Raw genomic sequence first — 25,783 nt, 5'->3', positions numbered from 1 at the left:
AGCTCTTTAAAGACTAACGATTTTATTTATTAGGTAATGAACTTTCGTGGGAAAGACCCACTTCTTCAGATTCTGGGGCACATGTGAGAGAGAATTGAGAAATCAGCTAAGACATGGGTCTTCCCCACGAAAGCTCATTACCTTATTAAAAAAACCCCTAAGGTGCTACAGAACTGCTTGCTTCGTTTTGCAAAGATATAGACTAACAGGGCTACTCCTCTGAGACTGTAAACATGGTATCAACTCTGAATATTCACCCCTCTTTATTTGGATTAGCTATTATGCTTATACTGCTCTGACACACTCCAGTTTTCCAAAAGACAACCAAGGCAGCTGCTTTAGCCACCCACCCACAAAATAGGAAGCCTGGATGCCTCAGGCCCTTTGCTTTCACAAGCTCTGTAATGGCTGCCCCACCTGTTCTATGGACTGTGGGTTCAGGAAATTACCTGAGGCAGGCTGCGGGTGGAGTGGGCAGGAAGTGGACAGCAGCGGGAGCCACAGGAGATCACCTTCCCCTCAGCCTCCCCCTCTCTTCAGCACTCACCACAGGACATTTCAATGCTGTCTCCCAGCCCACTGAGCCCCACTTCTTGGGGAAGGCTAGGAGACCTCTAGCTGCCCACAGAGAAGCAGGGCTCAGCAGGCCAGGAGGCAGCAACGTTGTGCCACATGGTGAGTGCACAGGAGTGGGAGGGAGGCCGGAGGAGAGGTGATCTGTGGCTGCCACTATTGTCCACTTTCTGGACCCTGCCACAGATAGGGCAGGGGCGAAGCAGGGAAAGGGGCAGGGCCTACAGCATGGAGGGTGGGGTAGGGAGGGTGTTTCCCAGGGCCCCAAGCCTCACCCCCGCTCGGGATGGCCCTCTGTGTGCACACCTCCCCCACCCCATAAATGCAAACTGCTGAAAAGAAAATGGTTAAAAAAAAGGTTCAAAACTTCTTGATTCATTTCCTTTCTTCCCTCTCCTTCCTTTGAGCTTTCTGCTGCCCCCAGAATGTTTGTATCACAATGGAAGAATCCCAGCCCCTTCCAACTTAAATTTGAAATAATGTGTACCAAAACATATTACAGCTACTCTGTCTAGGAGAGCCTTGATATCCTGTAGGGAAAGGAAGCAAGAAGTACGGAAAGGACTTATGAGGAAGACAGGAAAAAGCAAAGGTAAAGGAAAAAGTAGTATCTTTGCACCAACTGTCTGGCATTACGGCTGGTAAGAACATGTGGCTGGCGACCTGAGTTACTGGTTGTTTATGAAATGAAATCTATAGCCACAATAGTTACATACTGGAGTAATTTTGGGTTGAGTTAAACCAACCAAATACTCTTTTCACCCATCCTGCAGTTACTCACAGCAGAAGTGGCTGACTCTCTTGTCCAGACAATCAATGTTCCCATAGCCAAGCAGGGTTTAAGATCAAGCCAGACAACTCAAGGAGTCCCTTGCCCCAGCAGTCCCTGCTTCCCTTCTTCCTACCCTTCTCTGACCTCAGACTATGAAAAATCCTACTGTCAAACTGCTGAGAGCAACCTAATGCTTAGTCTAGACCAGGGGTGAGCAAACTTCTCACATCATGCCCCACTTTTCATCCCTGCAATTAGCAGGTCCCCACAATCTGTCTAATGTAATCCAAACCAACAGAAATTTCAGTTATGTTCCTATGAGAAACGAAACCCTATTGGCAAATGTAAGAAAATTAGTATGAGGAATGTAAAAAACTTTATTACATTGGTATATAAATGTAAATGCACATACATAAAACCAGTAATATATTTCAACATTTTTAATGAGATGGATATGCCTGACACTCGGCAGCCAATGCTGCTGTGCCCCTCTTATGAAATTCACAAACCCCCTGGAGAGGGCTGCCCCCCACCGCACTTTGCTCACCCCTGGTCCAGACAAGTGAAATGCAATTAATTACTGCCCACCTTACAAGCTGCTGGCCTGCACTTAAAAATCCTTGATGCATGGGTGATCAAGCAGACCTTAACTTACAGTTGAAAATTTAACCTGGCTTCTCAAGTCAGTTTCTTTCTGTCACTGAGCAGCACTACAGCCTCTCTGGATTCTTCCTGTGACTTCAATTGTCTCCTATACTGAGCTTCTGCAACTAGAGCCCTGCAAATCTACAAATATCCACTTTTTGTCTGAGAGTATCTGCATTTGCGGATATAGGTAAGGATACATCCACCTCAGTTTTGCAGATATGGATACAGAGAGAAATTTTATATCCATGCAGAGTTGGCTGAGGCAGATCTCCTCAAATTAGATGACAAAGGCAGTCGTCTTCATACAAGCCTGAAATGGTCACTTTCTGGTTACCTCAGAGACTGTCTCTGCCTGCCTCACACTACTTGAGATTACCAGAGGCACCTAATTGTCATCCATTGGGTTTATTCAGAAGGAACAGGTACTTTGAGTGAGAGAGGCACTGTGGAATTCTCTGCTCTTGTCAGCTTGCCAGAGCCAGAATTTTTGTATCTTCAGCTCTTGGGCAATTAAGACAATTTAGGATGCTTCCTAGTCAAGTACTTACATTTCCTTTGACCACATAATTTGAGTCATTCTTGATATCTCTAGCAAGGCCAAAGTCACAAATTTTTGTTATTCGACCATGAGTTAGAAGAATGTTTCTTGCCGCCAGATCCCTATGAATGCACTAAAGCAATAAAACAAACACAGGAAATTATTTGTTAATATCTTCAATACTTTTCACTGCTGATGCAGAATTGCTGACTGGGCATGTGTTTTCTTGACTATAAATGTATTTAACTATACATAATACAAACTGACACTCAAAGTATTTGGGTTCAAAGAGCTTATTTGGCTAGCTACAAAGCTTTGTAGCAGAACAGTGTTACTGAAACCTACATAAGCCCGTGCCTATAATTGCCTATAATTAAGACGGCCAAAGCATTTCCATTCCAGAGAGTCATTTTCAGGTCCTTATAATGGTCTCAGAGTTTTATACCTGCTATTGAAGTTCAGTATGCTTGCTCTGAGCCAGAAAGATAATTTTTATGGAAGTTTCATCAACAGTGATTGGGCTGTTTTTGAATTCAGTCATAGGAAAAACGCAATTGGTTTCTAAGTGAGAAAACCCACAATTTTCATGACACAAGGGAAGGCGATGGAAACTAGAAATTAGCAAAAAATATACTGCAATATATATTTGAATAAATATATATTCAAAAAGCACTTATGTAGGAGCCTACATCTCATTTTCAAAGGAGATTTAGGTTTTAATTAAGATTTATGCTCCCAGCTGCCTATGTTAATTTTGAAAATTGGTCTTAGGCGCTTTTGAAAAGGTAATGGATATGCTCTTCATTGGTCTTGTGAAAATCAGACAGGATTTGGCCAAACTAAAATATTGTTTGTCATGTACTCTGTGCATGGGCACTACCTAATCTTAAATAACAAAACCCTCTTCCAGCAAAAAGCAGATCTATGCATAAGTGCTGGAGATATAGGAGGGTGCTATGAGAACAGTTGCAGAAGACACGCCTCTTTCATATATTTCCTCCCTGTCATGTGGAAGAAGGCAGGACATCTCCTTTATGTTATCTGCAAGTATGTGCTGAAGGATTTAAGAGCTGGAAAAAGTAGAGTCCTACTTCCTTATTACCAGCTGGTGAGGGCACATGTGGAAGGAGACAGGACCTAAAAATTGTCTCTTTTTCCATATAATGTAGAAAGGAACGTATGGAATGATTAAAGGTTCCCGTCTCATTGACCGCATGTACCAGGCTGAACACAGCACTCTGGAAAATAAGGCTAGTAAAACACAGGAATAGATTTACACAAAGGAAGAGAGACTAGTCATGTTTTCAGAGTAGAGCAGAACCCCCTAATTTGCAATATTTGTTCAAAAGATTACTGATCAGGAAGAAAAGTCATGTTTTAAAATGACAATATGTGAAGAAAATTAAAGTTTTGTCACTGCTTGTCACTCAAATCCACAACTTACATTTTTGGAGGCAAGAAAGCTCATGCCCTTTGCCACTTGATAAGAAAAACTCAGTAGATCTTCAACATCCAGTGCTAATTCATCATCTTCTAATATGGCAATGGTAACATCTCCATCAATATATGACCCTAAGCAACAAAAATGCAAAGTTTATAAATGGACTACTACGATTGGCTGGAAACATATTTGGCTTACATTTATCAGAATGTGGTGCTGAATAAATATGGAAATTCAAGCCATTCAAATGTAGAATCATGAAATTGGACAGCTGGAAGGGACCTCTAGAGGTCTTCTAGCACACTCAATGAAGGACTAAGTATTATCACTGGATCATTAGTGTTTGTTGAACCTGCTTTAAAAAAATCTCCAGTGACCTCTCTAGGCAATTTATTTCAGTGCTTAACCTCGTTAACAGTTAACAAGTTTTTGTGAATGTCCAAACTAATCCTCCTCTCTTGAAATTTAAGCCCAACTGCTTCTTGTCCTATCACCAGAGGTTCACAAGAACAATTTTTCTTCATCGTCCTTGTAACAAACTTTTATGTACTTAAACTGTTGCGTTCCTCAGGTTTTTTTCCCCTTTTCTCATTGTTCCCTCAGAGGTATTGTTGTGTAAGCTTTTAAATAATTGTTGTTTTTATCTGGATTTGTTCATAGTCTTCAAATTGTTCACATTTTTCCTCAAAAATGGCACCCAGAAGAGGACATAATTTGCCAGCTGAAGCCTAACCAGCATAGAGCAGAGTGGAAGAATTACTTATTCCGTCTTGCTTCGAACACTCCTGCTAATACATACCAAAATGATGTTTGCCTTTTTGCAACAGTGTTACATTGTCGACCTCATATTTAGCTTGTGAACCACTATGATTCCCACATCCCTTTCTGCAGTACTACTTCCTACAGGGTCATTTCCCATTTTGTATGTGTGCAACTGAATGTTCCTTCCCAAGTACAGTACTTTGCATTTGTCTTTGTTGAATTTCAGCCTATTTACTTCAGACCATTTCTCCAGTTTGTCCAGTGGCACCTTACAGACTAACAGATTTATTGGATCATAAGCGTTCATGGGCAAAGACCTGCTCAGTCAGACCCACTTCTGTGCCCATGAAAGCTTACGCTCCATAAATCTGTTAGTCTAAAAGGTGTCACAGGACTTCTCATTGTTTTTTGGATACAGACTAACACAGCTATCCCTCTGAAAGCAGTTTGTCCAGATCATTTTGAACTGTAATCCTATCCTCCAAAGCACTTGCAACCCTGACCAGCTTGGTATCACCTGAAAATTCTGTAAGAGCACTCCCTGTGCCATTATCTAATCATTGATGAAGATATTGAACAGATCTGAACCTAGAACTGATCCCTCTGTGACCCCACTTGATATGCCCATTGATGTGAACCAGTGATAACTACTCTGTGGGAATGGTTTTCCAATAAGCTATGCACCTACACTTACAGTAGTTCTAGGTAGGTTGTTTGTTGCTTGTTTGTTTATGAGATGGTCATGTGAGACATTATCAAAACCCATACTGAAATCAAGGTGTACCAAACCTATCGCTTACCCCGATCCACAAGGCTTATTACCCAGTCAAAGGGCTGGTTTGACATGATTTCTCTAGACAAATTGATGCTACTACTTATCAGCTTATTATCTTCTAGGCATTTGGAAACTGATTGCTTAATTTATTAACTCCATCATCTTTCCAGGTACTGAAGATAACCTGGCTGCTCTATAGGTCCTTGGGTCGTTCTTATTTACCTTTTGATAAAATTGGTAGACTACCCTTTTCCTTGTTCTTTCCCTATTTTAGCCTCTCGTCCTACCTCATTTTCTCTGGCATTTACTTTTTTAGATGTCCAATTTCTATTAAACTTTTTGGTGAAAACTGAAACAAATAAGTCTCTTGGCACTTCCGCTATTTCCACATTTTCTGTTATTGTTTACCCCACCTCCTCCCACACATACATCGAGTAACCTGTCCTGGGTCTCCTAATGCTAATAGTCCTCTTGCTTTTAAGAAGAATATCCATTATCAAAATGGAACAGAATAAGCATCTGAATCCCTGAATGTTGTCACATCATAAATAACTGGGAAGCTGGCATTTTTTACTGGGTTTATTATTATTCTTTTTAACTCTTGAGGACACTGAATTTGGTTTCTAATTGGACAGATCTATCAACACAGATTAATTTTGAAAAAACTGAAATAAAACACACCCAAGAAAGCCCCCTTTGTCATGTAGGATGTGGGTTAGATTTCTGGATAAGTACTTACCAGTCCTCCCTGATCTTCTTTTATCTGCTTTTGGTGGAACAACATAGGAGACTCCTGGTTTCATGTCCATGTATTCATTGATAACGTCACTGTGTGGATAGTATAATATTAACCATAAATCTGAATCTAAAATTTTATAAATGATTAGCACTGGAAAAGCATACGTATATGAGTGTTAATTATTTTTCAAAAGAAAACAAATATACTATAGTGAAGGTAAAGAGATATGACAAAAAAGGATGTAAGGATGTGCTTTGCTGAATAGAGCTGTCTGATCTCAAAGTTTGGAGTTTAGCTCAGGTAAGCACCCAAACATCTGGTATTTGTATTATTTATAGTTGAGGTTGAATCGGTAAAAGAAATGGACTATTTGTTTCTGATGACATTCTAATATTTTCTTCTTCTATTCAGAACAGCTTCAATCAGTAATTCAGGTTTCAGTTGAAATTCAGAAGATAAAACTAGGGACAATATTTAACCAGAGAAAATACCAGAATTTTCAAAAGGATCCAAGTTTGGTTGTAGAAAACAGCATAACTAGAGAGAATCTGTATTTTCTTAAACAGATTTCCCTTTTTGAACTATATGGACACAAAAATTCACCTTATACATCACCTTTTATCAAAGAATATCTAATCACTTTACAAACATTATGCTTGGACTCACAAAAAAAAATCTTACTTCACCCTGCCCACTGAAGGGCAGAGATCTCTGGAGTGTTATGTAGCATCAGTTCAACAGCAAACAGCAGTACTCAAATTTGGTAAAGACTTGACAGTCTGCAGCTCCCATCCAACCTTTCACTAGTAAGTGCAATGTGAAACAAATAATGAAATTCTTTGCTTTATATAACATATGACAGATGGGCACCTCCAACAGGAAGGTCGTAAGCTCATGGTGTTATCTAAGTGGAACCATTAGAACCACTTCATTAAATACGTACATGGTATCTTTAATGTTGTCTATCCATGTACTTATCTATCATGCCCTTCTTCTCTCTTCACAGTCTGAATGGCAAGGATGTCTACCTCTTCACCATTAACACAAAATGGACATATTTTCCTACTCTATCAAAGTGCTTTGGCACCTAAAAGCTCTATTGGGTTCTTACGTTTGCTAAAGTTAAGAGTAATAGGACAAATGCTTCAAAGTAGAGACTGAACTAAAGAGAAGGTCCTTTTCTTGGTATGCATCTGAAGATTTGATAAATGACATCTTCAGTACAAAAAATAAATGAAGGAATTAGAAGAACTTTTGCCTGGGGACAGGCGTATGTGAAAATGTCATAAGGAGGAGCACTGGGTCTGTGTCTTAAAAGGAATATTTTAATAATATGCTAATGGATGAAAGACTAGAAAGAAAGTATGAGAGCAATGGTCAGGGAAATCTTAATTCTAAAATGGTGGTACAGGGTCTTTTGTCAGAAGATTTTCTGTGATTTAATACTGAATACTAAGCATCTTTTTTGCAAAAAGTCATTTGTGAATGCAAGAACTCCTGATAACACAGAGTGCAATAACACAATTACATCAGTACATTGCCATTTATGTTGAAACTGATTATTGCCAATCATAAGCAGTAATGACAAATAAAAATAAAGGTGAAAGTTTTTGTTCCAAAGAGTGGCACTGGACGCAGTCACAGAAAAACCACTGAAGTAATAAAAATAGAAGCATATGAAGTAATTTGAACTGTAATCTTTAAAAATAAGCCACAAACAACTTACTTGTGAAAATTAAATAATCTTCTTCAATAAACTTATTTTTAAAAATAACAATGCAGTATTTAGAAAACACTATACAAAAGCCTTCTTGTGATTTCTTGTTACTAGATCAGCTTTGATTTACCCTCCATCTGAAGTTTCTGGCTACGCCTTTATGTACCGGCAAATCAGCCTTACCATGCAGGCTCTTTTTGATGCAGAAGGTTCTCATAAGCTGTCGTTTCTGCACATTCGTCATGCTTTGGGCAAATAAATGAATCACGCTTCCTCCTCAGAAAATTCAAAAGATCACCATAGCAGCAATATTCTGTGATGACCAGAGTGGGTCCTACAGATGCAGAGGGAGTTTAAAAGGGGGGGCCATATGCTTTGCTTTCAGTGTCAAAAATCTTATACAAAAATATTATTCAACTAAACACACAAAATGTCCTATTTTAAGTCACACTACGCAGATTGTCAAGACATGAAAAGTCATAGTGAAGTTACAGCAGCAGTTTCCTCATTCACAGACTAGTTTCTATTGTGCAAATTAAAGCTATGTCATTCCCAATTAATTTTTTTCCCCATCAATAGCATCACATTGTACAAAAATTAAACAAACAAGTCTTTTTCCCTTCTTCATGTGATAATGTTTCTGGCCAGAAACATCTGTATGATTTTGCTCACTTCCTGAAGGAAGTTATTTGTTCCAAACATTAGAGTAAGAAGCTTCAAACATTAATCCTTTTGATTCACTTCTGTTTACAGTCAAACTTCGAGTTCTTTCAGCAATTATTTTAAATAACGTAGGGTGTTATATTCTGTGACATAATGGAAAAAATCATTCACACAGAACAGCTTGGCTGAGACAGAAAACTAAGTTACACTAGAGCTCAGAGTATTAAAATAAAATTTAAAAGGGGAATTAAAAGTTACCTACAGCATACATGTTTATAGATTATATATATGTTGTCTGAATGAGTGATTGCTGCAACAGCACTTGAATATGTAATAATGCTGCCCATTATTTCATTTGTAGGATCATTCTGGCCAATACCTCCTCATTCTTTGTGTTTAGTTTAATAATGGTAGCTTTCAAAAGAGCAAATATTTTCTTTAAGATTAGGTCAGGATTATGATAAACCTGATATTCTCTAATCTTATTTTTTATAAATCCATGAATTGACTCTGGCCAGAGGATTTGCTTTGTGAATCATGTGATCCAAATGCCCTCAGTCATTTTTTAATTATACAAAGCTGAAGGTACGGAATATTTTGCCTGAACTTAAATTTCTGGATTTTCTCAAGTTTTTTTTCCTTTTAAAAGTAAAATGGAGAAATTAAAAAGGACGAACATGTATGTTAATTTTACAAATAGATTATAAATTTAAATGCACCAAAGTTAAAACGTGACTGTACAGTAGCTTCATGATTTGTTGCATTTTAGTATGCGTGCATGTCAACGTTACAGTTTATGTTCTTTTGTATATCCATGTCAGTAAAACAAAAATATTCAGGATATGCAATGTAAACAAAGTGACTTACTGTGGTAACATTTTTTTTTCATTTTTGATTAAGTGTTTGGAATTAGCAACCCTACATGTCCATTAATAAATGTTGATTTCAATTTAAGTAGACTATCTCAGGACTGTACAAGATAACACGTCTCATTTCTATGGCTGATAGTAATGCATAACTCTCTTCAGACACTAATGACCTATAAAACCATAGAAATGTAGGGCTGAAAAGGGCCTCAGAAAGACATCAGATCAGGCCTCCTGAACTGTTGCTGGACCATCTCTGACAGGTGGTTTCTCCAATTTATTTTTAAAAGCCTCTCATGGCTTTATAATAGCTAACCTGAATCTCCTATACTGCACATTAAACCTGCTACTTTTTATCATATCTTTGATGAACATAGACAAGAGTCGATGCTCATTCTCTTTAGAGCAGACCTAAACATTTGAAAGCTGCTATCAGGTTCCCCACTCACTTCTTTGCTCAAAACTAAACATGCTTTCTTAACATATGTTCTCTCTTCTGGAAGCTGATGTTGCTGAAGACAAAGGGAGATAGCCCATTTTGTAAACTCTTATGAGGAAACTGTTTTGTGTGTCAATACAATGGAGTCCAGAAATGGATCACGTGCTGGGTTAGGTCAACAAAAAACTAATCTTCATTTCTAGCCAAAATTACCTTGGTCTAGTGTCGTGTGTGTGTTGTTTTTTAATATGGGCTCAAGTCTTGAAGGAAGATCTCACATGAGATGATCCAAAATGTCACCATGATCATAAGTAAGCAATTCAAGTCTTTTACAGGATAGGTTTCGTCTTCTGACAATAAGGCAATTACAAAAATGCAATCATCTCATAACTTTACCTCCAATAGTGCAGGCTCCAAGAAGATTCACAATATTAATATGGTTACCAAGGTAACTCAAAACTTTGAGCTCAGACATTAAGGCTTCTCTCTCTGTTACATGGGCACTTGCTGGAATGAGAAACATGTCCTTCAGCAAATTCAGTACACCGTAGATGAAAGTCAGGAAAAATAATATTATACTTAGTGGAAACTTACGTTTGAGCATTTTTACTGCTACTGTCATCGCAGCATCAGATTTAAACAGACCATATGCAGTAGCCTCCACAACTTTTCCAAAAGCTCCAGCACCAAGAGTTTTACCTAAAAATTGCCAGACAACCTTTAATGGGTGTGCCAAAATTCTAGCTATTAGTGGTTCTCTTTATATTAAAATATATATATATATATATATATATATATATATATATATATATATATATATATATCAGCAGTAAATTATTGGATCAATTTAAGCCTATTTCTTCTTCTCATCAGAAACGGAAGTGGTCTAAGACTGGAAACTTTTCCCTCAAACTGCCTGCAAAAAGTAACAGTTGTCATTATTATATACTTTACTATGTAATAGACTACTGACAGCCAATGTCATGTTTTCATGACAAGTCTCATATTACAGGGATTTAAAATTTCATGGTGCAGATGAAGTTCAATAAAATGTAAACTAACCAAAACTCAGACGGTTTCTAGGAAACTCCCATTTCTGATCATAAGGAAGTTGTGTTGGGTCTATATAAACATAGTTGTTTCCATTTATTTCTTCAACAACTTTCCACTGAACTTCATATTTGGGTTTCTGGGAGAAGGAAAAAAGAAAAAAATGGCCATTTTACTGCTAAAACCTCTACAAGAACAAGTAAGATGAATGTTTTTGTCTGACTTTACCTGTAGATATTTGTACACAAGAATCATTACTATGATACACATCAGTCCCGCTGCTACTCCGAACCCAATCAGCAAAGGAGTGAAGAGGGTATGGGTACTCATATGTTCTACAAAGAGACCGAGAAAATTCTGTTAACTTATTGAACAAGAAACCCAACATTTCAGTGATCATTAAATATCAAATCTTTATCACCCTCATTTTAATTTCTCAGGGAATATTCTCTGCTACAGCCCAGATGACTTTCTCTTTCTCCATCCTTCATTCACACAATGGGGCTGAGTACTGGAACCAGGCTAAATGGCCAGAACTAAAAGAAGGTGTTGCCTGGGGGCAAATCAAGACAGCTTTTTACTCTGGAAGCTTTACAGTTTTGCTTGCTTCTTCACCACTCCCAGCCCCATCAAATAGGATGCATTAACCCTAAACCAATTAAACTCTGACTTTCTACTTAGTAGCAAAACGTTCTATCATTAGCCTTATAAGCCAGCTTTCTCCAATTATTTCTAGCATTAAAACAGGATTCATGTCAAATTAGTTCAGAAAAAGTTAACTGACCTTTTCTCAAAAGTCCTGATTTCTTATCCGATCCAGTGATTAATATTCTCTGTAGAATATATTTTATTCGGAAGCAGAGAATATGCTCGTGTAAAAGATTAATATACTTGAAATTTGACTCATTTTCATTTGTATGTTATATGTGGCATATAGTACAGAAAAAATAAACAGCAGAAATCTTAGTTTTTGCAAAGAAAGCCTTATTTTTATGCTGCCATGGAGGCCAAAACACTCTAGCACACTGTAACTTGTGTTTTTTCAGGATGTTATTATTCATTATTTTTATTATAGTTGCACACAGAGGCTCCAACCAAGTGGCCCTGTGCAAGCTTATCAGATAGTCCTTCCCCGCTTACAGAGCTTACAGTTTAATAAAAAGGACAAGCAAGAGGTGGAAGAGGGCAGAGAGGAAAAGTTATGAGCAGGTCAGTTGCAGACAGTTTTCCTGACTCCCAGGCTTGTGCTCTGGCCACTACATAGAAAATGGGGAAAAATGGAAGCTAACAGATTTTGCTTTTAAACATGTATTGGGGTATTACTGTAAAGCATTTAATAAGTATGATATGAAATGCAGCTTAAAAGATTTCTCAGCCACTGTACCAGAGAAGTTTCCAAACATGGGTCTGATTGTAATTATTTGCGATGCACAGAACTAAAATATCCCATCATCTTAATTACATTGTATGCATTTTTACATGTCATTTTGGCAACTAACCTTTAATAGCAAAGTTGAAAAAGGCAGAACTTCTGGCAATATCATTGGAAGCCTCACATGAGATAGTGCCATTGTTTTTGAATGTACTGGCATCAATGGTACTTTCAACCACTATTCTTCCAAATGATGGAATTGATGAATTTCTGTAATTGATCTTCACATCCACTGGAGATATAGCTGGTGAATCGAAACACCTGGAGAAACACCATTGAGAATTACCCCCTTGTGGATAAATACTTAGAGTAAATTCTTCATTATTTCCATTTTAGTTTAGTTTTAAAATGAAATTTGATGTTTGTAGTCAGATCCTCAGCTGGTGTGGATTGACACTGCTCCACTGAAGCATTGAGCTGAAGAACTTGATTTTTATACTCGAGTTATAAAATCTGAAATATATTTTCCCTTTGTGCAGAATTCAACATGTAAATCCTCCATCACAGCTTAACTGATATCTATACACTGTGGGTCTTCGTTCTACTCTTAATGGCTACTCCTTGCACAAAGATTTCTGAGTTGGCTGCAGTCTTTCAGCTATGGAACCTGGTCCTTCAACTCAGGGTTTTAGATCCTTTTAGATCAGGGGTTGTGGTTCACTAGTGCTAGCGGTGGGCTGCCAGTGCTTTATTTACCTGCACATCTGCAGGTGTGGCTGCCTGCAGCTCCCGTTGGCCATGGATCACTGTACCCAGGCAATGGGAGCTGCGAAAAGTGGTGTGGACAGGTACACCACTTCCTACAACTCCCACTGGCAGGGAGCCGTGAGCCACAGCTAATGGGACCCGCAAGTGGCCATCCCTAAAGATGAGCAGGTAAAAAAAAAAAATGTCCAGCGGCCTGGTGAACTGCATCCAGCCCATGGGCTGCTTATTGCTCACCAATATTTAGATTCTGGTGTTAGCTCCCACTGTTAAGAATTTATTTAGAGATACCATAAGATAAAATGTATCTGTGGTCAACCTACAACAGTACCACACGTATCAAAGAACAATAAAACTAACACTGCCTTACAGCTGTTGTTTCTAAGAGCTACCCCATGAATTGGTCAAGAATAGTACATTTGCTCTTTCAGACTAATCAATTATAACGTTAAAATTTGACATCTTTTCTATATAAAAGCAATCATGCTAATTTTATAAATACTGCTGGTAACACAAGGTACAAAACAATGTTTTTCCTTAAGAAAACTTACAAATAGATGATTTAAGGCTGAACAAAAATGATTCTGGTGAGAATTATGCAGCTTGTCAGTACTATGTCTCTGACAAAAGAAGCGAGGAGCATTTTACAATGTGTTTCATAAATATTCTACCCTCAGTCTTCTTGGAGATTTGGTAATTTATTTTCATAATAGCTCCATGCACATTTAACATCTGATCCACTCTGTGTGTGTGTGTGTGTGTGTGTGTGTTATATATATGGAAATTTCCTTATTCTATGTCCTGGAAAACCAGGTTGTTACACAATAAATCCAAACAATAATAGCCATACACAGAAACTTTTCTGTAATTGTCATTCTGTGAAATCACGCAATGAAGGCCAAATTCATATACACACGCTCCTCCCTGGGTAAAAAGGTATGAAATCTTTGTAGTTGGTTGGTTTACTCAACTTGTTCTTTGATGTCTACTCAGTAAAATATACTGAGTACCCTCTCTTCAAGGCAAGCAAACAAAAACAGTCACCATTACACTTATGGAAATAATGCAACATTTGAACCCATAGTTGACTGACTTCTTTCAATATCTGAAACCTTGGCTTTTAAATCAGATGTGTCAGGTCACGTCAAAGGTACATGCTGGAAATTATCGGTTACTCACCTCTGCTCAGTTCCTGGACAGAAATACCAATCTATTGTAGGGGCAGGGAAGCCAGCGGCCACACACTGGAGCATGCCATTGCTAAGTCTGTCTGAAGTGAGAATCTCTGGTTTTGCTGTATTAAAAGAAGTGAATTGTCATGCTTTCTGTGAAACACAACAGAATTTGTGCATTCTGATTTATTCCTAATTCTGGTCCTATTCTCGTCAGCATTTATGCATTTTACTTCCAACAGCCTACTCATTTCCCTAAAGTTCTGCATATGCATAAGTGTTTGCAGGATTAGGGCCTGTATGATCAGACGTTTCCTACAGTATCATTTTTAACATTGACTACCTATGAAAGTACATTCAATTCAGAATTATTAGTTTGACAACCTAGGCTAGATTTTCCAATAGAGGCAAAAGTAAACCAACATTTGGATGAATGCATAAGATTCCTAAAATATAAGTCATTGTTGATTCATTACTTTACAAAACATTGTATTGCGCTGCTTCCTTTCTCCAAGACACTGTATGTTGTCTCAGAAGATCAAGAAACAACAACATTGCTGTATTTATTTAAAAGACTGCTGTCTGAGGACAAGAAGAGAATGTGCCAATAAACGAGAATTTCCATACAGTGATCCAGTTTCTGAGAACTTTTGGAAGAACAGGCAATAACAGAGTATAACAATAACAGAGTTTTGACAACTTTTCTAAAACATTCCAGGAGGATTCATTTAATAGATTTTGACAGTTCTAATAAATGTAGAAGTAACATTTACCACCATATGTACCTTAAGCTTCCTTTCAAATAACTGAAAACAACACTAATGGAAGATTTAATTTGTAATCTCCAAGGCCATTGAGCGATTCATAGAAGCCATTAAAAGATCTTATTAATGCATTACTTTTCATAGACCCATAAGACCAAATTCTCATGTGCTGCAAATTGATAAAACTGTATTGACTTTAGTGAAGCTGTGTACATTTACACCTGTGGAGATCCATATACTGTGACTTGTTTGTGGATATGAATTTCACTGTCTGTTCTACTTCCCAGTTAAACTTGATGCAATAAAACACTCCAGTAATCAATTGTATCCTCACCTACTAGTGAGCCATGTTGAAGACACTTAATGCTCTTTTGTCTCTAAATTTGCATGGGATTTTTGATTCAAAGCATCAGACAATTAACCTATTGCACTATGCTGGGTTCTATTTGCAACATTTAGGCTGTGTCTACGCTACAAAAATAACTTCAAAGTTGCTTACTTCGCAGTACAACTTCAAAGTTGAGTGTCTACACACACCCTAATTCCAAGTTAAACTTTGAAGTAGGGCACGACTCCACTCCCAGGAATGGGGTAAGGATTTTGAAGTTGGATTCCCTTTGAAGTTAGGGAAAAAAAAATGTGTGTAGACTCTCTGATGGCTACTTCAAAGTAGTGCCTAACTTTTAACTTAGAAGTTAGTTCCTAGTGTAGGTGCACCCTTAGCATGGCACAATCTGATCATGCACATCCTGGACTATAAAGTCTGTTTATGGAAGACAGATAACGTTTTTTAAGGCCCAACTCCAAAACAGTCACATTCAGAATTTTTTTCTTAGTTAAATCTGATACTCACTGATGGATGCCCGCTTTCAAACTCCTACATGACCCTTTAGGAATACACATTGTACACTGGGCAATATGCAATCCAGCACAGATTATTGCTAGAAGAAGCTGGACCAATTAATAGTCAAACTGAATTTAAGACGAAATTGTAACATTAGATACTTTAAAAATAACTTTTGGTGAAGCCTGAATCTCCAGCTTTCTGGTGTTAGATGAAGGAAACAAAAAAAAAAAAAAAAAAAAAAAAAATGCAAGTCCACTGTTCAGTGAAACCCAAATACAACAGCATGCAAAACTGTGCTTTAAAAGCTACACTCTCTGTATCCGATCTTGGTTACAGAAGCATCAGTCTAGAGTAAGGCCAACTGCATTAACATAAAGGAATAACTCTGGAGAGGTGCAAGTGAGATCAGAAACGATCTCTATAGAGTAAACCCTCGATTTAATGGACCCCAATTTAACAGACTTCAGAAATAACGGATGATGTCCACCAGCGGGGGAGCTCCACCACCACCACCAAATAAATCCCGGAGACTCAAAAGAGCCACTGGAGATGCTGCTACCACTGGAGACGCCGGGGCTGGAGGAGCTGATGCTGCAGCTGGGCTGCAGGAGCAGCTGGGGCCACCGGGGCCGGAGAAGCTGCCACCACAACTGGGCCCACTGAGGCCGGAGGAACTGCTGGGGCTACCTCCGTGGCAGGAGCTGTCGGGGACGGAGGAGCCACAAGGGCCACTGCCACTGGAGCCACCATGCACTCCTCTCACCGGGAGGGGTGGCGGGGGGGAGGGCATGTGCAGGCAGGTGGCATGCCCTGACATACTGCAGATTTGGATTTAATGGACTTTCGGCATTAACGGACACTCATTTCCCCCCAGTTAGTCCATTAAATGAAGGGTTTACTGTATTATCATAAACAAACATCTAGATACATGCTTACAACACGCTCATGTTAACTGGTGTCCCCTCTCAGCAAATTCTTACGAGAAGATATGACTGGATCTAAAAAAACTACTTATCAGCTGCAGTCTCAAAGTAGCCCCACCTTCCCCCTGGCTAGCTTCTTCCACTGCTATCAAGTTCTCTCTAATCTAATTCAGTAAGGAATCTCATCAGGAGTCAAATGAACATGAAGTAAATAGAATCAATGAAGGACTAGCTTTGGCAAGTGTGGACACAGTTTCATGTGAAGTCATCCTGTTCTAAGAAATGTTTTATTATGGTTGGTTTTATTACTTCCACCATGTAATTGTTTTCAGTATCAGACAGGATTTTAATGATCATATGTTGCTTAATGCTTTGGCTATAACATGTTAATTATTCAACATTTCATTAAACTGTTCTGTATACTTGCATATTCCCTTCAATAATCAGTCACTAAATGCTTTAAATCTCTAATTTCATTAAGTTTATTAACTGTTATTCTGCTCTTATTGATGTTTATTCCAAACATAGTCAAGATAAACTAAAGATTGCATCATCATTTTGCACTCCATGGTCTACCCATCAACATTATTGATTTAATTACTTTTATTACCAATTCCTTTTTCCTTCATTATTAACAGAGAAAAATAAATATCTAAAAGTAACGCTTCTGTTGACATTGTTGATCACTGTAGCCACTGGGAGAAAACTTTCTTCCTATGGCTTCTAGATGTGAATTAGTCTCTTTAAAGTACCATGGTGAATTCCCATTCACACTCTATATTTTCAGAATGGTTTTCTGGTATCTGAGAAATTGCTGAATTTAACAGCTTGGGATCTGCTACATCATGTTAGTAATATGACTAGTATCCTACCTGTAGTATCACTCCAAACTGAATCTATGAGTCTTTGTTGATTGTCACTGAATCTATATTTAAGTTAGAAAACTTGACCTATATTTAAGTCTTCACTAATTTCTAGCTGGACTGTAGTTGCTAGTCTTAAGATTTCTGCAATTTCTTATTAGTTACTCCCTCCACCGTGCTGTTTGTCAATTTGTATTTTTACCTTTGGCTCTTTATTTCAAAGCTCCATCCTTAAGTTAATTTATGTTGCATTTACTGTCACTCAAAGTTTTAATTTAATAATTCTGTTTTTCTTGAGCTTAACATATCCTCCTGCCAAAACTTACTTTAACCCAGTGCATAGTTATACACAGGTCTTTGATTTCTTCTGAAACATTATTCAAAATGGAATTTTTTAAAAAAAATACAGTGAACAGATTCTCCTTCTGATTATGAATCCAGTTTTTCCTGTTTATGTGGTATCGGCTGCCCAAGTTAGATGCACAAACATTAGAATCTATATCCTGGCATTTGAGCAAGACTGCTACCAACTTCAAGAGTTCAGCTAACAGAATAAGACAGGATCTGGCCCTCAGCCACTATAAAGCACTGGAATGACAGTTACTTATCTATTTATTAATCAAACCACTCTAAATATAGGTTTGTGTTATTATATTGTTTGCCTTTCACATTAAAAAGAAATGAACTTACACACTCTTTAAAATATAAAGCTAAAATTTAGAAAGAGAATTCTGACTGACAAAGCTAAAATGCATGAAACAGACAGAAATCACTGACAGGCCAACTGACCCAAAAGATTGTATAAATATGAAAGACCATTAGATATTATTTTATTTTATTTAAAATGTCCAAATAAACTTTTTCTAAGCAAATAAAACATTTTCAACCCATTCTCTGCAGCAACGTTTCCTGTGAGGTGTTGCGTGTCTCTTTTGAGGTGGCTAAAAACCCTCAACTCCCTGAAGCTAAAAGGAGAGAGATGTGAACACTGGTGGTAGTATAAACAAGGAGCTCCAGACACACTCAGTCAAGAAGATATTTATTTTATCTGATGCCACAGCTGTCAGTCAAGAAGATATTTATTTTATCTGATGCCACAGCTGTAGAAGTGTCCATGACAGCAACCACTAAGTAATACTCAAACAAACTGCTCCTAACTTGCTACCTATAACTGAATTGCTTTGTTAACCTGGAGCGCCTACATTCAGTCCCAGAACCCTGGAGCAGTGAAGAACTGACAACTGTTTCTGACAGACAGATATGAAATCCCAAATCTGAGAGATCCTGTCAGGTTCACAGTAACTGATGACCGCATTCATAACTCGCAATTCCTTTTGTTCCCTCTCAGAAGTTGAAGTTCTGGTGTATGATTATGGTGTAGGAGTGCTAAAGTTAAAAGGGCCATCCCAGGAAGTCATTCCTGGCTGGCAAAAGACAGCTGAGATCCTCTGATTTCACAAATCACAGCTCAGAAGACAGAAAGGTAAACAGTAAAGATGGATAGTCTCACAGACCAAAGAGGAAATGGGTGTTCCAAATGAGCCCCTGTCTGGCAACACAGTATTGGCATAATTGGTAATGTGCAATGATACTGCAAATGGTGATAGTGTGTAAAACTCAAGTAATCAATGATCAGAAACACAGGGGAGCAATTTAGTAATTAGTGATGAACATTTAATACAATTATTGCAATCTAAAGAAATAGTCAACACTATAAACTGTAATATATCTCTAGAGAGCAATATTTCATAATTAAAGCAAATCAGCAGCATGGAATTTGATGTAAAATTTACATTTTTATATGATAGATAGTGCTCTCACATTTTCCAGCATGTTAGTACTACAAATTGAACCTCTCTCATTCGGCACCCTCAGAAACGGATTGGTGCCGAATGAGTGAATGTGCCAGACCCCTGAGGTCAATATAGTTTAGCAGCATTAGCAACGGTTTTGCTGCTTACTGGGATCTTAGGAGACATTTAGGAGTAAATTATAGCTAAGTAACAACACATAATACTGACAGCGATGACTGGTGGCTGTAAACAAACTTTATGGGAACACAGGAAAATTGGCCACACCATAAGTGGTCATCCAGCTAATTAAAATCATGACGGATTATGGAGTTTGCTGGATGAGAGAGTTCTAGATTAGAGAGGTTCCACCTGTACGAAATTATTCCCTTTGCCAGCATCAGCAACCTGCGGCTCCAAAACCACATGCTGCTCCTTAAGGAGCCACTTGTGGCTCTGAGTGCTGCCGTTGTTGACTCCTCTTGTGGCTGTAGACGCTGCCACCGTTTAAACAAAAAAAACTAAATTCAGCTGCACACCGTTAAACCAACTGAATTTAGGTTTTGGTTTTTTTTTGTTTAAGTGGCAGCAGCCTCTGGAACTGCCGAGCAGTCAGCTGCGGCAGGGAGCCTCGGAAGAGAAAGCTGCCAGGGCAGGGAGCTGCCTGCGCTGCAAGGGGGAAAGTGAGAAGGAGAGCTGTAGGGAGCCACGCAGCAACACTGAGAAGGAGGTGGAGGCAGCAGTGGCCGGGGAGGAGCTGTGTGAGCTGAGGCAAGTTAATCCTGGGTGTGTCAGGGTGAGTTTGAGGCTCAAAGGAGTTAATCCTGGGGATGAAAGGGCCAGTTTGGGGCTGAGAGGGGTTAAGCCTGGGAAGGAGTGGGTGGGTTTGCAGGATGAGGGTTAAAGCATGGGGATGGTGGGTGGATTTGGGGACTGAGGAGGGTGAAGTCTGGAGATGAGGGTAACAACTTTTTAACTGGCACAAATCATTGTGCCTGTGCTGTTCTTAAAATAGGGGTGACCAAAAGTATGGTTTGATGTTATCAGTTAAGGACTGTCTCGCGTTCACATGCATTGTGGCTCTTGAAGCGTTGATTTTGTTAACGGAATTTGGGAGGGAAAAAAAAAAAGAAAAAGGTATTTTCTCTCTCTTTCAGTTGCAGATCCTTGCCCTTTGCTGTTCAGCTTGCAGTGCACAAATGCAGGCTTACCTTCCTTGGTCTCCTTGTCTTCCTCCTTTTTGCCTCTGTTGCTCTCCTGCTCTGATTTTTGTTAAATCTGATCTGATCGATTTTTGCTTGCTGAGAGCATGAAACTCTTACAGGCTGGCTTACTTAGGAAGCCCAGAGCTTACTCTATTTCCTACACTGCTCTGTTACCTTGAAGAATGCTGTTTTGCATCTAATTTAATATTCTCAATGTTTTATATAATATTTTGCTTGGGAATGAGAACACACATGCTTCTAAAATTATGGGGGCCATTTTGAAAACACACCATCTACATTATTTTACAGATGTTCAGTAAACTCTTTCATATCCGGCATTCTATTATCCAGAACTTTCAAATAACTGGCATTTTAACAATAAGTTAATTTTAGTTATGTTTTCCATAAGTACAGTATAATGAAAGTATATACAAATAAATACAGCAAATACAATATAAGTTTACACAGTACAATACTACTGTTGTTGATAAATAAAATACTTTTCATACATTTTTGTTTGTTTCTTAATATCTAACCTTATTTTTCTTTAGTGTTATGCATTGCTAGTTATTTGGCCCTATTATCCAGAATATTTGAATATCCAGCAACTTCCCAGTCCTGGGGCTGCCAGACATGGAAGGGTTTACTGTAACGAGATTGCCAAATGCTACCACGTGTGTCAATGGGTGCAATCCCATGTCACTATCTCAAAGTTGACATAAAATTCAAATAAATGGCAGTTTATATCCTAAAATTGATTCTGATCTGCATTTGTTGCTCTAGCCTCCATAACTTAATTTAGAGTTGAGTAAAATATCAGGGGGTTACGAGATGTAGTTTCTTTCTGAGGCCAAGTTTCCAGGTTCTACAGATGTTCTTCCCCCATATAAACTCTCACCAGATCAGTATTTTAAAATTGTTCTACACTTACCTCCAGAATTTACCACCTGTGATTGTTAATGGGCTGTATTTCATAGAGTTTAAGGTCAGGAATGACATAAAACATATTTGCATGAGTATTGTGCGCTTCTATATCTTGATATTTACATAGATTTAAGGATTGTACTTGCAAAACATTGTTTCCTATGCTGAACCACATTGTGACACCTTGTTTAAGTTTTGTAAAATGTGTACAATAATAGAAGATTTCAGATTGTTCATTTTACTTACTGTTCACATAGACATTAAAAGTTATAGAGGACTTGGCATCGGAATTGGATACAAAAAATGTGTAAATGCCTCCTTCTGTTCCTTTTATTCGGGTAAGGTGAAGTTCACTCCTGTATCTGAAAAGGCAGAGAAAACAAACATTGACATGTTTGTTGCTCATTAAGTGCACAGAAGACCAGCTGCTAACACGATGAAGTCCATTTAAATATTCTGAATGTAAATAAAACAGATTGTGACAGAAACTATGTTGAAAACCATTTTTTAGTATATTAAAGCTCTCTTAGGCTAAACCTTGCCCTTCCCTAAAAAGGTACACAAAAAAGAACAAAGTGAGAAAAGACCCTGAAAGGTTTTACAGATGCAGCAATACACACATTATGGGGGTTTAGAAGGTATGCACAAGATATGCTAGCAGATATACTCAGCTGGCACAATGACCACAGAGAAGGTGCGATTATGCAAAAACAAATACACATCTATGCCATTATCCACAGTTAACAAAAACACCAGGAGTAGCAATAATTGTTCTGCCACACCACAAAGTTGAAAACAAGCACCCCACAGCATAAGCCAGCATCCTCCCTGTAACACAGGAGGATTACTTTGGATTTTCTCTTTCCCCAGTCCTTTAGGGTTTGGGGTATTCGGGGAATGATTTCTTTTGCATCTCCCACTCCCATTTTCTGTTGGAAGATTTCAGTCTCAAATTAGTAAATCACTCAAATTACCTGTTACTGTCCACGGTCTTGAATTTGACATAATGATCAGATGAATTGTGTAATGTTTCATTCATATACAACCACACTTCTTCTTCTGGTCTTGGATATGCCTCATAGTCAACTATTAAATTTAGATTTTCCCCTGCATTCACATCTATTGTTGTATTCTTTGTTGTAGACATATTGACAAATCCTTTATCTGATTACCAGAATAAGAAACATGAAAACAATTTTAAAGGCAAATTTTATCCAGTCCTTCACTCTTCTGTTACACTATTTACTAATACCATGTCAGTTATCCAACATTAAGCTTGAAAGACAGGAAGCCTTATCTAGAAATTATATTCTGAATTCTCACCTGCTAAAACCACAACCACTAGCCATATATGGGAATGAAGCTTTGGCTGCAGAGTTACAACCAGACAACTTACAGTAGCCCTGGTTGGTAAATCAACAGTTGTGTTGGCAGAAGTAATTTAATCTTTTTGTCATACATTTAAATATTCTGGCCATGCTCCTGGAAAAATTGGCCACATGCTTAATTTTATTTATCTACTTAAATAATTTCTGTATTTGAAACCCTGGAGTGTTTGCTGGGGAAGAAATATTGACAAACAAACAAACTGATTGCTTGTGACAGTATACATTGAGTTTTTGCTACTGTCTCACTGTCATTAACATTCTTAATTACAAGTGAAACCATCAGAAACTGTAATTAATAAAACATGCATTAAGTTCACAGGTCTGCATACTAGTCCTTCTAAACAATAGCAATTCTGTTCCATTTAATGCTACATCTTAAACTTTGAGGCATACCATTTATCACTATTAATTTACCTTGTAAAACACAACATAGAGCAACATGTTCACTGAAATGACTTTCTTTCAGTTGTTAAGCTCACCACCTTTAATACTACCCTCTTTTAAAAGACAAAAATTTGATTCTATATTAATTCATATGTACATTAGCAGCTTCAAATCCCTTGGCAGAAAGTGGTCCACTGGTTGTACCTAATCCACAATAGCTACCACTGAAGTTAGACCAAAAGTTAGAACTCAGGCCCCTATGCTTTCAAACTGCTGTGCCCAATCGGACTTGTACTAGAGACATAATAGAGTCAGTGTGGCTCTGTAAAAGAAGCAGTTTGATGATGAAGAGCAGGCTGTACACCTGGGGACTTGGGCCAGGGAATTTTCAAAACAGGAACACAGGAGCTGAGGTACTGGATCAAGCTATGGTCCATCTAGTCCACTTGGAAGATTACATTCTCAAATTAAATCAATCAGTCATGGTTATAATTGACTGTATTACCTGTTATTGCCCACAGTCTTGAATCAGACATAACAATCAGTTGAATTGCGCAATGTTTCATTCATATACAACCAAACTTCTTCTTACAAAGTCCAAGATCGTCACCGTCTCTCACAGTGGGAAGCATGTGTCACACGAATATGTAAGGAGGTGGCCCATGGATGGGGCAGTGGGTGTGTCGCAAAGGAGCGGTCGTCCACTGCAAAGGAGCCCAGAGCTCCGGCCACTGTCATTACTACTTTGGAGTACCTTGAAGTACTGTGGCATCACTGCTCCAGTTGCATGCAATTGTGATTTTGGGCGGGGGGGAAGGGGCACAAAGGAGAGACACACAAGCCGTGTCTACACGTGCACGCTACTTCGAAGTAGTGGCACTAACTTCGAAATAGCGCCCGTCACGGCTACACGCGTTGGGCGCTATTTCGAAGTTGAAGTTGACGTTAGGCGGTGAGACGTCGAAGCCGCTAACCCCATGAGGGGATGGGAATAGCGCCCTACTTCGAAGTTGAACGTCGAAGTAGGGCACGTGTAGACGATCCGCGTCCTGCAACATCGAAATAGCGGGGTCCGCCATGGTGGCCATCAGCTGAGGGGTTGAGAGACGCGCTCTCTCCAGCCCCTGCAGGGCTCTATGGTCACCGTGTGCAGCAGCCCTTAGCCCAGGGCTTCTGGCTGCTGCTGCGGCAGCTGGGGATCCATGCTGCATGCACAGGGTCTGCAACCAGTTGTTGGCTCTGTGGATCTTGTGTTGTTTAGTGCAACTGTGTCTGGGAGGGGCCCTTTAAGGGAGCGGCTTGCTGTTGAGTCCGCCCTGTGACCCTGTCTGCAGCTGTTCCTGGCACCCTTATTTCGATGTGTGCTACTTTGGCGTGTAGACGTTCCCTCGCAGCGCCTATTTCGATGTGGTGCTGCGCAAAGTCGATGTTGAACGTCGATGTTGCCAGCCCTGGAGGACGTGTAGACGTTATTCATCGAAATAGACTATTTCGATGTCGCTACATCAAAATAAGCTACTTCGATGTAGGCTTCACGTGTAGACGTAGCTCCAGTGTTACAATCTGGGTGGTGCTGAGAGTTGACTGCTCTTTGCCCCACCCTTCTCTCTATTGGTCATGTCCCTTTTGGGACACACAGCTGCCCCTCCCCGCATCCCACCTTGCTCCAAGGTCCACAGCAACTGTCAGACCCCTGGTAAGAAGACCCACAGCAGGTGTATTGTACAACCTGTTCACTCATATTTAGAAGTGTGTTTAAAACCAGAAACATGAGATTTTTATCCCATTGCAAACTTTTTTTTTCCCCTTCGTTTCCTCCGGATGTATTTTGTTATTCATTCATTCATGTCTTGGAATCTTGCTTAGTTCAGGAATGTATCTGTGATACTGCAAATAAACTTAATGATTAAACTCCCAATACCCAAAACAGGGTTTTAGTAGTTGCTTGTCCTTTGCAGAATTCAACCTGTTTTTTTTTTTAAAAATCAGTAGATTCAACAATATAGTTATTATTTCTCCCAAGCCACTCAATTAATGTAAAAGTTTGTGTTAATTTAGTGTCTGATAATCTCACATATCTCTCATAATCTTAAAAGATCTCTCAATATTTTTGCCTATATTTCACTATGATCCTGAAGCTGGAACAGTAATGAAAAGCAATAACCTATCTTGTCAATTAACAGTAAAAAGAATCCAGAATAGATTGCTTAGTTTATTGTAGGTAAAACTCAAAACAAACAAAAACAAACAAACACGGCTTTGCACATGAAACATTGCAGCTTTTAACTGATTAAGAACTTTATCTTTACTAATCATAACACCTAACTATTTTTCCTTGTAAAACATACAGTAAAACACGTATGCACAGATCAACTGTTCTCCTCCCATATTTCATAAAACTGC

The 25,783-nt window shown here is 38.7% G+C and overlaps 1 protein-coding gene across 1 annotated transcript in view; it reads right to left on the bottom strand.

Annotated features, from left to right (window-relative positions):
• Positions 1–25,783, bottom strand: part of KIT (KIT proto-oncogene, receptor tyrosine kinase) — a 51,850-nt gene that overhangs the window by 2,775 nt on the left and 23,292 nt on the right. The window contains exons 5-16 of the mRNA XM_074992099.1: positions 22,583–22,772; positions 21,855–21,970; positions 14,300–14,414; positions 12,483–12,676; positions 11,212–11,318; positions 10,996–11,122; positions 10,528–10,632; positions 10,330–10,440; positions 8,149–8,299; positions 6,249–6,337; positions 3,976–4,103; positions 2,542–2,664 (exon numbers count right to left, since the gene is read on the bottom strand). Of these exons, the coding sequence (XP_074848200.1) occupies positions 2,542–2,664; positions 3,976–4,103; positions 6,249–6,337; positions 8,149–8,299; positions 10,330–10,440; positions 10,528–10,632; positions 10,996–11,122; positions 11,212–11,318; positions 12,483–12,676; positions 14,300–14,414; positions 21,855–21,970; positions 22,583–22,772 (1,556 nt within the window). The remainder of the gene's footprint in view (positions 1–2,541; positions 2,665–3,975; positions 4,104–6,248; positions 6,338–8,148; positions 8,300–10,329; positions 10,441–10,527; positions 10,633–10,995; positions 11,123–11,211; positions 11,319–12,482; positions 12,677–14,299; positions 14,415–21,854; positions 21,971–22,582; positions 22,773–25,783) is intronic.

This window comes from Carettochelys insculpta, chromosome 4 (genome assembly GCF_033958435.1).
Source record: "Carettochelys insculpta isolate YL-2023 chromosome 4, ASM3395843v1, whole genome shotgun sequence".
Lineage (NCBI taxonomy): Eukaryota > Metazoa > Chordata > Testudines > Carettochelyidae > Carettochelys > Carettochelys insculpta.
This window is presented reverse-complemented; position numbering and strand designations above follow the sequence as displayed.